Source organism: Scyliorhinus torazame, chromosome 1 (genome assembly GCF_047496885.1).
Source record: "Scyliorhinus torazame isolate Kashiwa2021f chromosome 1, sScyTor2.1, whole genome shotgun sequence".
Classification (NCBI taxonomy): domain Eukaryota; kingdom Metazoa; phylum Chordata; class Chondrichthyes; order Carcharhiniformes; family Scyliorhinidae; genus Scyliorhinus; species Scyliorhinus torazame.
The window spans coordinates 262222502-262236958 of record NC_092707.1 but is presented as its reverse complement, the minus strand read 5'-3'; the positions used below and the strand labels follow the sequence as shown (position 1 = coordinate 262236958).

The 14457-nt window shown below is 51.4% G+C and overlaps 1 protein-coding gene across 2 annotated transcripts in view; it reads right to left on the bottom strand.

Moving 5' to 3' along the window:
- The window catches only part of cfap61 (cilia and flagella associated protein 61), a 584187-nt gene that overhangs the window by 519984 nt on the left and 49746 nt on the right, over positions 1-14457 (bottom strand). The window contains exon 7 of one of the 2 annotated variants that reach the window (XM_072505562.1): positions 6656-6793. The exons of the other annotated variant lie outside the window; for it this stretch is intronic. Coding sequence (XP_072361663.1) covers positions 6656-6793 — 138 coding nt within the window. The remainder of the gene's footprint in view (positions 1-6655; positions 6794-14457) is intronic. 2 annotated transcript variants of the gene reach the window in all.

Sequence of the window (14457 nt, the reverse complement as noted above, 5' to 3'; positions counted from 1 at the left end):
GACTTGAATTTTGGAGGCACGATTGGGAAATTTGCAGACAGCACAAAAATTGGCCGTGTAATGGGAAGTGTAGAGGATAGTTGTAAGCTCCAAAATGATATAGATGGGTTGGCGGGTGGGCAGGAAAGTGGCAAATGGAATTCAGCTGGGCTAAGTGTGAGGTAATGCATTCAGGGAGGTCAAACAGTAAAAGGGAATACAGAATAAACAGGAATATACTGAGAGGGGTAGATGAAGTGAGATATCTCGGTGTGCAAGTGCACAGGTCCCTAAAGATAGCAGCACGGATAGACAAGGTTGGAAAGAAGCATATGGAATGCTCACTTTCATTGGCAGAAGTACAGAATACAAAAGTAGGAATATAAGATGGAACTGTATAAGACACTGGTGAGGCCACAACTGGAGTAGTGTGTGCAGTCCTGGTCACAATACAGAAAGCACATAATTGCTTTGGAGAGAGCTAGAATGTTGCCAGGGCTGGAGAATTGTAGCTAGGAAGAGAATTGGAGAGGTTTGGGTTGTTTTCCGTGGAACAGAGAAAGCTAAGAGGTGACATTATTGAGGTATACAAAATTGAGAGAGACAGAGATATAGAGCGGGATTCAAAGACACCCCCCCCCCCCCCCCCCCCGGGCCGGGTCAGAGAATCCCCAGGGGGACGGCGCGAATCTCGCCACGCCGCTCCGATGGCGGCTGCCATATTCTCCAGCGCCGGTTTTCGGGAGGGGGCGGGGATCATGCTATGCCGGTCGGGGGCCGTTGGCAGTGGCCCCACCCCCGGCAATTCTCTGGGCCCTGATGGGCCGAGCGGCCGCCCGTTTTTGGCCAGTTCCACCGACATGGATTGGACATGGTCCCACAAGGCAGGACCTGGCAGATAAGTTGGCTGGTGCGGTCCTCGGGTGGGCGCAGGGGGATCTGACCCCGGGGGAAGCCCCCACGGTGGCCTGGTCCGCGATCGGGGCCCACCGATCTGCAGGTGGGCCTATGCCGTGGGGGCACTTCTTCCTTCCGTGCCGGCCCCTGTAGGGCTCCGCCATGGCCGGCGCGGAGAAGATACCCCCCTGCACATGCGCCAGAATACGCCGGCCGGTCTGCGCATGTGCGGAACCACGCCAGCGGTTCTGCACATGCGCTGACTCGCGCAATCCCTTCGGCGCCAACTGGCATGGCGCCAACCCCTCCGCCACTGGCCTAGCCCCCGGAACTGCGGATAATTCTGCTACTTCCGGTCGGCCCGACACCGGAGTGGTTCGCGCCGTTTTTGACGCTGGCTTCGGGCCATCGTGCCGATTCAGAAGGCTCCCGCCTATAGAATAGACAGGAGGAACCTGTTTCACTTGGCAGAAAGTTCAAAAACCAAGGGTCATAGATTAAAGCTAAGTGGCAGAAGGATTAGCGGGGACATGAGGAAAAACCTTGTTACACAAAGGCTGTTACACACCTGTTCGGGTACACTGAGGGAGAATTCAGAATGTCCAATTCACGTAACAAGCACGTCTTTCAGGGCTCGTGGGAAGAAACCGGAGCACCCGGCTGAAACCCACGCAGACACAGGGAGAACGTGCAGACTCTGCACAGACAGACTCCACCTAGCTACCGCATCCCCAAACATCTCCACCAATAGCGGTGCTAGTCTGTCTGAAAACATCTTATAAAATTCCACCGGGAACCCCTCCGGTCCGGGTGCTTTACACATTTGCATATTCCCTATCGCCGCCGAACCTCCTCAATCCCCATTGGCTCCTCCAACACTGCCGTATACTCCTCTTCCACTGTGGGACACTCCAGCCCTTCCAAAAACTCCTGCATATCCGACTCATCTCCCAGGGGCTCGAATCTAAATAACCTCTTATAAAACACCACAAATGCCCTGTTCACTTGCTCCAGCACAGTCACCAGCCTCCTCACCCCATCTCAGACCTGAACAATCTCCTAGAGGCCGCCTGGTGGTGGAGCTGTCCCACCAGCAAGCAACAAGCCTTCTCCACGTACTTGTACACCACACCTTTTGCCCACCTCAACTGGTGTAATGCTTTCCCTGCGTCTGCAGTTCAAAATCTCCAGAGTGGGATCTTCCGCATACTTCCCATCAACTTCCAAAATTTTGTCTACCAGCCGCTGCTGCTCCTCTCTTGCCTCCCTATCAACCTGCACCTTATACGAGATGATCTCGCCCCTTACCACCACCTTCAATGCCTCCCAAACCACTGACAGTGAGACCGCCCCATTTTTAATGAACCCCACATAATCATCAATTACTTTTGCCATCCTTACACAAAAAATAAGATCTGCTGTCATGTGAGAGTCCCTTTAAGAAAAGTGTGCATTATCAAATGGCTGCAGTGATGTCACTGTGTGGGTGGAGCTGGGCTCTGCTCTGCTTTTTACTTTTGTTTTGTGCTGAAAGCTGTTTTGGCTCTGTTTTTAGTTTCGCTTTCAGTTGGAGAGCACAATTCAAACCAAGCAGATGTGTGTATTGATCTCTTTCTCTCTGCAATCTAAAGAATATCTCCGGATCACTTGATGATTTCAAAGTAATAGCTGTTTCTGTAAGGAATGCAAACCTACTGTCTTTGGTAAAAAGGGTTTTTTTGACTTATGGATGTTGTTTGGAAAGTTATTAAGGTTTATCTATAGAGTACTGTATCTTTTTGGGGGGTTATCAGGGTTGGTAGTTGATAAACTGTTTACTGTGTATTTATAAAATGTTAACTGGATTCATAGAATAAACATTGTTTTTGTTTAAAAATACTTTTAGATCTCTGTTGCATCACACCTGTAAAGTGGGCCCTTGTGCTCCCCATAACCAAAATCTATTAAACGTTGTAGGTCAGGTGAACTCCATGATATACTTTGGTGTTCGCTAAACCCTGGCCCATAATACTGCAAGCAGTCCAACATCCATCCTCCACATCGCCCTCTGTGCAGGCCCCATCTCCAAGACCACAATCACCAGTTGTGGACTGTGATCTGAAATAACAATCGCCGAGTATTCCGTTTTCCTCACCCCCGACAACAACGACCTCCCCATAATAAAGAAATCGATCCTTGAATATACATTATGCACTGGTGAAAAAAAGGAATACTGTCTAACCCCTGGATGTAAGAACAGCCACAGGTCCGCTCCCCCCAGCTCCTTCATAAACGTTACCAACACCTTCGCTCACCCGAAGGGGTTGCAGCTTAGATCAATCTATCTTCGGGTGCAACACTTGTGTTTAAATCCCTACCTAAAATTAACTGATGCATATCCATGCCTGGGATGGCCACCAACATCCTCTTCATAAACCCAACATCATTCCAATTTGGGGCACACATGCCAACAAACACCACCAACCTCCCCTCCAAAGCGCCCATTACTATAAAGTATCTGCACCCCCTGATCCACCACCACTTTCTCCATCTGAAACCTGACTCTCTTACCTGTGCCCCCGCCGACTTCTTAGGTCCACCATCCACCCAATATGGCCCCCGGCCCGAGCCCACAGGTCGAAACATGTCCACATATGCTCGGCCGGCTGCAGCCCCTCCCCCCACATCACTCCCACTCACTAGTCAACTTTTTTTTTTAAATTTATTCGACAAGTTTTCACCATACAAAAGCATAACAAGAAGAACAACCCCAACAATATAAAAAACAATCCCACCCAAACCCAAAGAAACCCCCCCAACCCTCCCCCTGATCCTCCCTCAACAGTCAATCGTAACCAATTCCTGAAAGTGCGTGATGAACAAACCCCAACAGTTGTAAAACCCGTCCTTCACCTCCCCTCAGCTCGAATTTCACCTTCTCCAGGCTCTAAAACTCCAGCAGGTCCCCCTGCCACGCCAAGGCACAGGGTGGAGAGAGTGACCTCCACCCCAACAAGACCCAGCTCTGAGCGATCAGTGAAGCGAAGGCTAAAACATCTGCCCCCGCACCCGCCTGTCAACTCGGGCTGGTCCAACACCCCGAATATGGCTTCTAGAGAATCAGACTGCACATTCATATGCAACACACCCGAGATTGTACTGAACATCATCCTCCAAAACCTTTTCAGCTTCAGGCAGGACCAAAACATGTGAACATGATTAACGGGGGCCACTCCCCCATCGCTCTCCGACATCCTCCACCCCCTCGAACAGCCGGCTCATCCTTGACTTTGTGGGGTGCGCCCTGTACACTACCTTCAGCTGTATCACCTCCAACCTCGCACACAACGTCGAGACATTTACCCTCCGCAGCACCTCACACCACAATCCCTCTTCCATTGCCCCCCCCCCCCCCCCCCCAGCTACTCCTCCCACTTTGCCTTAATTCCATCCATGGACATCCCATCCTCCTACAGGATCCACCTCTCCCCCCCCCTCTCCTGCTGACAACACCGCCTCCAGCAACAAAGAGGCCGGTGCTATCGGAAAGGTTAGGAAACTTTTCTTGCGAAGTCCCGAACCTGCATGCATCTAAACCCTTCTCCCTGCGGCAACCCATACTTCTCTCCCAACTCTTCTAGGCTCACGACCCCCCCCCCCCCCCCCAAGCAACAAATCCTTCATTTCTTTGTCCCTCTCTCATCCCATCTCGGAAACCTCGCATCCATCCTCCCCAGCTTGAACCGATGATTCCCCCTAATCAGCATCCCCCTGACCCGGCCCCCAGCTTAAAATGCTGCCTGAACTGCATCCAAATGTTCAATGTGGCCACCATCACTGGACTCAATGAATACTTTCCTGGAGCCATCGGAAGTGCTAGCGCCCACAACCCTAACCCCCTGCACGAGCCTGCCTCCACCTTTACCCACTGAGCCGCCTCCTCCTTGCTCCAGTCCCACCTTCTCCGTATTCACCACCCAATAATAGTAAATCAGGTTTGGGAGGCCCACACCCAACCCCCCTGACTGTTGTCCTCTCTGTAGAACGACCCTTCAAACCCTGGTCACCTTCCCCACCCCCACCCCCAAATAGACGAGGAGATCAGTTTGTCCGCCCCTCTGAAGAAGGACTTCAATAAAAAGACGGTCCAGCACTGAAATGAAAACAAGAATCGTGGCAAAACATTCATTTTGACTGCCTGCACCTGGCCTGCCAATGACAGAGGGAAGTTGTCCCACCTTGACAGATCAGCATTCACCCTCCCACCAAACTAGTGAAATTATATTTTCAGAGCCCTCCCCATTCCTGGGCCACCTGCACCCCCAAGTGCCTAAAGTGGATTGCCGCCAAGCAAAATGGCAGCCTCCTGACCCCCGCCCCTATACCATAAAATACTCACTCTGGACTTCCGGTGTTGGCCATGGAGTGAGTGGTCACACACAGGGCAGCACCTGCTTGAAGGCATAGAAAAGAGCTCTTTTTACCCCAAAATGGGAGTAACTAGGAAAAGTGTAGCTGAAGGGTGGAGGAGAAATTCCCTCCCCTGGGTGTGGCATGTTTGCCTGTTACCAGACTCGGAAAAAGGTGAAAGACCTGCCCAATGAATTGGAAGAGACATAGTAGCATAGTAGCTTTTGGAAATATGGCGGAGGGGGAGGTTGTCAGTGCAAGTTGGATTGCCCCAGGTGGACCAGTTGATGGCATTCATCAGGGCAGAGTTCCGTCAACAAAGCTAAGAGATGCAGGAGGACAGATCGAAGGCCATCGAAGGGGCTGTGGCATCCCTGAAGGGCTCGATGGAAAGGGTTGACAAGTATTTGGAGGCACAGGGTTCGGAGATCTGAGAGATGGAGGGTGATGTCGGACCACAGCGATCAGCTGTTGGCATTGGAGGCAGAGGTGGGGCTCTTAGGAGACCTATGCAAGATGCTGAGAGCAAAGGTGGAACAGCAAGAGAACAGGTCAAGAAGGCAGAACATGCGTACTGTCGGCCTGCCTGAAGGAGTGGAAGGCACGAGTGTCACAAGGTATGTCTCGAGGATGATGGCGGGGCTGGTGAAGGAGGGGGTGCTGGACAAGGTCCCTGAGGTGGATAGAGCGCTCAGGTCTCTGAGGCAGAAGCCAAGAGCTGGGGAGCCGCCGTGGGCTTAAACAGCATTTGCATAGCCAACCCCAGCCAGCTCGCAGCCATGGCACCAAGACCGGCACCGAGATTCAGCAATAACAGACCTAGTGAAGCTCCCCGATACGGTGGAAGCCAGGAGGGATGTCCTCTTTCCCCGAGGGTCCAGAGGGTGAGCCACAGGGCAGCCAGTGCCGCCTGGGGTGAGGTGGTGGCAGCAGTAAGCTCGGTGCGTGTGACCAAGAGGACTGGCTTCCAGTGTTGCAAGAAAGGCAATGACCTACACCTGGCAGCACGGCTGAGTTGACCCCAACAACCCCCCCCCGAGACCTTTCCGCTCCCACCTGAGCATCCACCACCCCAATCCTCCTTGCGGTCCCCAACCCTCCCCTCCCTTCAACCCTTCCTTCACCAGCCCCTTCCCACCTCTGTGAACCATACATGGGGCTAATGATGCTCTCTCCGTGTCACCGCAGAAGCTCTCCCAGAATCGCCAGGAGAGGGCCCAGACTGGCAGAGATGTGCTGGACATATGGATCCTCACTATCATCGAGGAGTGGGCCCTGGAGGTGAGGAGGGTGGCTGAGCACAGGGCGGTTGGTAGACACCGCAGAGATGAGGATTCATTGGGCCCCATCCGGAGAACTTGTCGAACGGAAGTTGTTATGCCATACTTACTGTCCTCTCACTATTCTCCCAGCCGATGGCCCCTTCTCTTGTCTCCCAGGAGAACACCTCAGAGGAGAGCTCCGAGGAAGACACAATCGATGCATCACAGCTGTCATCCCCATCCTCTGCCAGCACAGATACACGCACCTCGGTGGGGAAACATTAATGATCAGCATCTAGGGCACAATCTGGTGAGCACCACACAGCTACTGATGTGCATCAGGTGGAGGCAGGAACCTCCAAGTGAGACAACAGGCTGCTGTCTGCTGGATCCCACAAACGGGGTCCAGATGGAACGGCATTCAGGGGGGTCTCCAAGGGGATTGGAGGCCCCCAGCTGCATGTCCTTTGGGCAAGGTTGTACTCTGGCACTGCTGGTGCCACCTGGGTACCCTGGCAGTACCAGCCTGGCACCCCGGCAGTGCCACTTGGGTGCCAGCCTGGCACTGCCTAAGTGCCCAGGTGGTACTGCCAAGGTGCCAAGCTGGCATTTTTTGCACATGCAGGACTGGGCAGGGTTACCCACTGGGGGTTTGGGGGGGGTGTACCTCCCATGTTGTGTAAGGGCTGAGGGGAGGTTGGAGATATTTTTTGTGGGTCTCGGAGATCAGGACCCTCCCGTTTGTAAAAAACAGGGCTAAGTGTGGCCTCGGCTGCGCGTTCCTCTTTTAGGCCCATTATTCAACACGACTAGCGTTGAATAGCCACATGTTTCTCGCCACTGCACGTGCCAGGAAGCAAGCGGCTAAACTCGCTCGATAGAGGACTTTGTTTCGTTTTGGGAAGATTGCGCCCAATGTTTTTTCTTGATAGCACTCCCTTTTATTCCAGGTACCTACAATGGCTTGGTGTTTCTGCTGTCTGTGATGGTATGAGCAAAACCAGCATATAAGATTGGTGAATTTTGGGGTGGCAGAGACGTCGCGGGGGGGGGGGAAAGAGACGACGAGGGGGGGGCAGAGACGACGCGGGGGGGCAGAGATGACGCGGGGCCGTTGGGGTGGGGCGGGGCCGCGGGGGTGGGCCGGGGCGGGGCTGCGGGGGCTGGGCCGCAGGGGGTGGGGCCATGGGGGGCGGGGCCGCGAGGGGCGGGGGCTGCGGGGGGCGGGGCGGGGGGCGTGGGGCGGGGCGGGGGGCAGGGGGTCATGGGGGGGTGCGGGGGGCCGCGGGGGGCACGGGGCGGGGGTCGGGTTGGGGCCGCATGGTGGGGCCGCAGGCGCGGGGGCGCGGGGCAGGGCCGCGGGGGTGGGGCAGGGCCGCGGGGGGTGGGGCAGGGCCGCGGGGGGTGGGGCAGGGACACGGGGGGGGGCAGGACACGGGGGGGGCAGGGACATGGGGGGGCAGGGACACGGGCGGGGGGGCAGGGACACGAGCGGGGGTCAGGGACACGGGCGGGGGGGGGGGGAAGGGGGCAGGGACACGGAGCAGGGACACGGGGGGCAGGGACACAGGGGGGCAGGGACACGGGCGGGCAGGGACACGGGGGGGGGGCAGCGACACGGGGGGGCTGTGCAGGGGGGTCTGTGCAGGGGAGTCTGTGCAGGGGAGGGGGGTCTGTGCAGGGGGAGGGGGGTCTGTGCAGGGGAGGGGGGTCTGTGCAGGGGAGGGGGTCTGTGCAGGGGGAGGGAGGTCTGTGCAGGGGGAGGGAGGTCTGTGCAGGGGGAGGGGGGGTATGTAATTTTAAAAAAAGAGAAAAGGAAAAAAAAAAAGATTGGTGAATTTTAAACACAAATTATGTCAAGCGTCAAATGCATTTCTGAGATCTTTGAATCTGATTTTAAAAACACTGGGCTGGAAGCCAGTCCTGCCCATGTAGCTGGCCATTCTCCCCAATCAAATTAACGAGTATGGCAAGTTTCTACCATGTACACCTGTTAGCAATCTTTCAAGGTAGAGCACAAATTATATTAGTTCTTTTTTTTAATGCACAAAGGCTGATGTTTTCGAGAGGTTGGTCATGAGACACATCAACTCCATACTCCCGGAATGCCTTGATCCAATGCAATTCGCATACCGCCACAACTGGTCGAGAGCGGACGCCATCTCCTTGGCCCTACACTCATCCCTGGAGTATCCCAACAACAAGGACTCCTATGTCCGACTCCTATTCATTGACTAAAGCTCCGCCTTCAACACCATAATCCCAGCCAATCTCAAATAAAAACTCCAAAACCTCGGACTTGGCTCCTCGCTCTGCAACTGGATCCTCGACTTCCTGACCCACAGAGCACAATCAGTAATGATAAACAACAACACCTCCTCCACGATAATCCTCAATACCAGGGCCCCGCAAGGCTGCGTACTTAGCCCCCTACTATACTCCCTATGCACACATGACTGAGTGGGAGAATTTGGCTCCAATTCCATCTACAAGTTTGCTGATGATACGACCATATTGGGCCGGATCTCGAACAACGATGAGTCAGAGTCTTGGAGGGAGATAGGTGGCTGAATTCGCTGATTTCCAGACTAAGTGCTGACGCCGGCGTGGGAACAGTGGCATTTTACGTCAGAAAAATCGGCACAACAGCTGCACCGATTCTGGGACCATTGGGAGGCTTGCAGGCACGCCGGGTAAAGTTCCCAGCTCCCACGCCAAAAAATAGCTTAAGTGTTCCATGCTATTGAGAACTTGGCTTAAGTGCTGCATCGGGGGAGGGCCTCAGGTGACGTCCTGAGGCCGTCCCAATGGTTTGTTTAGGCAAATAAGCTTGAATGGAAACTTGTACTAAAACTCCACTTTGGAAAACCAGCTTAATTTCAAGCATAATTTGCATCCAGATTCCCAAACGTACCCAAAGATCAAATTCTAACCCATGTTTATTTCCATCACTGACAAGCTTTTATTTTGATAGAGGTGATTTGTGTAACCAAAAAATGAAATTTATCCAGGCCCAGCAAAGAATTATCAAATTGCTTGATAAATGGCAGCAAATCTTTGGTGATGTCAATATATTGTTTGATACCTCATCCAAAGAAAGTGAGTAGGCCATAGTCTGGAGTGATAACAGGTTTTGAGGATTCCAGTTTGTTTCCTGCCCCTTTATCACATTCACTGATACTGATAGTGCTGATCTCTGTACCTTCACAAGATAGAACATAGAACATTACAGCGCAGTACAGGCCCTTCGGCCCTCGATGTTGCGCCGACCTGTGAAACCACTCTAAAGCCCATCTACTCTATTCCCTTATTGTCCATATGTCTATCCAATGACCATTTGAACGTCCTTAGTGTTGGCGAGTCCACTACTGTTGCAGGCAGGGCATTCCACACCCTTACTACTCTCTGAGAAAAGAACCTACCTCTGACATCTGTCTTATATCTATCTCCCCTCAATTTAAAGGTATGTCCCCTTGTGCTAGACATCACCATCCGAGGAAAAAGGCTCTCACTGTCCACCCTATCCAATCCTCTGATCATCTTGTATGCCTCAATTAAGTCACCTCTTAACCTTCTTCTCTCTAATGAAAACAGCCTCAAGTCCCTCAGCCTTTCCTCATAAGATCTTCCCTCCATACCAGGCAACATTCTGGTAAATCTCCTCTGCACCCTTTCCAATGCTTCCACATCCTTCCTATAATGCGGCAACCAGACTTGCACGCAATACTCCAAATGCGGCCGCACCAGTTTTGTATAGCTGCAACATGACCTCATGGCTCCTAAACTCAATCCCTCTACCAATAAAAACTAACACACCGTACGCCTTCTTAACAACCCTCTCAACCTGGGTGGCAACTTTCAGGGATCTATGTACATGGACACCGAGATCTCTCTGCTCATCCACACTGCCAAGAATCTTACCATTAGCCCAGTACTCAGTCTTCCTGTTATTCCTTCCAAAATGAATCAGCTCACACTTTTCTGCATTAAACTCCATTTGCCACCTCTCAGCCCAGCGCTGCAGCTTATCTATGTCCCTCTGTAACTTGTAACATCCTTCCGCACTGTCCACAACTCCACCGACTTTAGTGTCATCTGAAAATTTACTCACCCATCCTTCTACGCCCTCCTCCAGGTCATTTATAAAAATGACAAACAGCAGTGGCCCCAAAACAGATCCTTGTGGTACACCACTAGTAACTGGACTCCAGTCTGAACATTTCCCATCAACCACCACCCTTTGTCTCCTTCCAGCTAGCCAATTTCTGATCCAAACTGCTAAATCACCCTGAATTCCATGCCTCCCTATTTTCTGCAGTAGCCTACCGTGGGGAACCTTATCAAACGCTTTACTGAAATCCATATACACCACATCAACTGCTTTACCCTCATCCACCTGTTTGGTCACCTTCTCAAAGAACTCTATAAGGTTTGTGAGGCACGACCTACCCTTCACAAAACCATGTTGACTATCTCTAATCAAATTATTCCTTTCCGGCTGATTATACATCCTATCTCTTATAAACTTTTCCAAGATTTTTCCCACAACAGAAGTAAGGCTCACTGGTCTATAGTTACCGGGGGTTATCTCTACTCCCCTTCTTGAACAAGGGGACAACATTTGCTATCCTCCAGTCTTCTGGCACTATTCCTGTAGACAAAGATGACTTAAAGATCAAGGCCAAAGGCTCAGCAATCTCCTCCCCAGCTTCCCAGAGAATGCTCGGATAAATCCCATCCGGCCCAGGTGACTTATCTATTTTCACACTTTCCAGAATTGCTAACAGCTCCTCCTTATGAACCTCAAGCCCTTCTAGTATAGTAGCCTGAATCTCAGTATTCTCCTCGACAACATTGTCGTTTTCCTGTGTGAATACTGACAAAAAAATATTCATTTAGCACCTCTCCTATCTCCTCGGAATCCAAGCACAACTTCCCACTACTGTCCTTGACTGGCCCTACTCTTACCCTAGTCATTCTTTTATTCCTGATGTTGCAGTCAGACTCTTTGCTGCAGTCACCTTTGCATATGTTTGATGTGCCTGCTGGATATTTGTAGTACCCCCTATGATGATAGTTTTGTGCACATACTGAGAAGAGTTGGCAATGTAACATCATGCTTTGGTGAAGAATGCTAGACGCAGTCAGTTCCACTCTTGGACTCTGCAGTGCCATAGCCAAATCAATGACTATGGAACAATTGAGCATCCAAAGCTGGAATTTGTCCCTCCTCAACCTTGTGAAAGAGAGAGTAAAAGCTAGAGCCACGGTTTCAGGGCCTCCTCAGGTTTCTAGTGGTCAGTGTGAAAAGTTTATGAGCAGGTTTATTTTGCAGTTCACTATTAAAAGGAATTCCTCACTTCCTCCTGTGCCGATATGCCTATGGACTATATTATGGTTGGAAGATGTGCGACCTCCAACCAGCAGGTGGCGGTACAGAACCTCCATGCGGTCTCTAGACCAAGGTCATGTGATCTGTGACTCCGAAAAAAGGGGAGTCACATCCGGCTATCTTACGAAGAAGATTTAGAGGGTAATAAGACATACATGTGAATGGTCAGTGCAAGGTGTAAGTTCCAGAGGGGTAGTTAGCAGACTCCATGCTAACGTGCTCAATATCAGATTGTTATCTTACCACACGAGACTCAATAAAAGATTCTGGTTTGGACAAGTCGAAGTGTTTGGTGGATTTCTTCATAAAGTACAAAGGACCAAACACAACATGGAACCACGAGTGCGAAAGATTTAAAGACAGCGACGGCAGTGACAACATTAGGCATGCGGCTTGAAGACCGATCTGGTGAACTGCAACCTGAGGTGACCCAACACTTAAGAAAATGCTGAAGCTCGAGATGGATAGACTGAGGGCCCCCCACCAGCTTCAGGTGGCTGGTAACATAGGTGAGAACTCGCGGCTGTTCAAACAGCAGTTCAAACTTCACGTTGCGGCCGTGGGACTGCAGGCCCAGCCTGATGAAAGGCAAATTGCATTGCTGTTAACAGTAGCATGTCCACAAGCGCTCAAATTGTACAACTTGTTTGTGTTTGATAATGGGGAGGATCATAAGAAATTTGATAAAGTGATGAGGCACTTCGTTAAGCATTGTTCCTCAAAGAAGAATGAAACGTTTGAGCGCTATATGTTCTGTATGCGTACCCAGAGACCTGGCGAATCATTTGGCTGTTTTGTCACGGACTTGAGGCTGAAGGCCCAGTCATGCAACTTCAGTGACCTGAAATCTTCATTAATCTGCAACCAGATTGTCTTTGGTTTACTTGGCAATAAGCTATGGGCGATATTATTGCAGGAGGAAGATTTGGTGCTGGAAAAGTCAGTGAAGATTTGCCAGGCGAGCGAGTTTGCTGCACAAAGAATTGGGGCATTCTGCTCAAAAGAATTTTAAAAAAATATTTTTATTCTCCTCCTTTTTCACATGTTCTCCCAAATTTACAACCAACAATAAACAATAATCAGTAACGAATGCAATGTCAATCCCCATATCAATAACAACGATCCCATCCTCCCACCAAACCCCCAAACATTAGCCCGCATGTTAACATAAACAAATGACAAAAAGGAATAGGAATCACCCATAGTCACCATTAACACATACAGTCCCCACTCCCCAACCCTCCCAGCCCCCCCATTAATGTTCGATGTAATCCAAATCTCAAAAGTGCAGAATGAATAACGCCCATGAATTGTAGAACCCCTCCATCCTACCCCTCTGTTCAAATTTGACCTTCTCAAGCGTCAAGAATTCCAGCAGGTCTCCTCGCCAAGCCAGGACACAGGGTGGAGAGATTGGTCTCCACCAAAACAGGATCCGCCTTTGGGCGATCAATGAGGCGAAGGCTACAACATCTGCCTCCGCACCCGTTTCCAACTCCGGCTGGTCCGACACCCCGAATATGGCCTCCCGAGGGCCCGGATCCAGTTTCACGTGCACCACTTTAGAGATTACCCTAAAAACCTCCTTTCAGTGATCCTCCAGCTTTAGACAGGACCAAAACATCCGAATGTGGTTTGCGGGGCGGGCTCCCCCCCGCAACATTCACGTACATTTTCTATCCCCTCAAAGAGCCGGCTCATCCTCGCCCTTGTAAGGTGTGCTCTATATATCACCTTCAGCTGTATCAGCCCCAACCTGGCACACGAGGTGGAGGCGTTCACCCTCCCGGAGCACCTCACACCAGAACACCTCCTCCATACCCTCTCCCAACTCTTCCTCCCCACTTTACCTTGATCCCTTCCAGCGGCACCTTCTCCTCTTCCAAAACAGCCTTGTAAACCGCCGATATTACCCACTTCTCCAGTCCCCCTGTTGTCAGCACCTCCTCCAGCAATGTGGAAGCCGGCTCTACTGGGAAGCTCTGTATCTCCTTTCTGGCAAAGTCTCGAACCTGCATGTGTCTCAATATTGCCCCCTGCTTCAGCCCATACTTCGCTCCCAGCTCCTTCAATCCTTTAAACGGACCCCCAAGAAACAAATCTTTTAGTTTCCTAATTCCTTTCTCCTCCCATCTCTGAAAATTTACATCCCACTTCCTTGGCTCAAATCTATGGTTCCCCTGAATCGGTATTTCTCTTGACCCTGCCCCCAACCTGTAGTGCTGTCGAAACTGTCTCCAAATTCACAACAAAGCTATTACTGCCGGACTCCCTGAGTATTTCCCCGGGGCCGTCGGGAGCGGTGCTGTTGCTAGCACCTTCAATCCCGAGCCCCTACACAAACTCTCCTCCATTCTGACCGTTTGGGAGTCAACCCCTCTGACCCAGCTCCGTACCTTCTCCACATTCACTGCCCAGTAATAATACATCAGGTTCGGAAGACCCAAACCCCCTGCCTGCCTTCCTCTCTGTAGCAGCACGTTTCTAATTCTAGCCACCTTCCCTCCCCATATGAATGAGGTAATCATCCCTTCAATT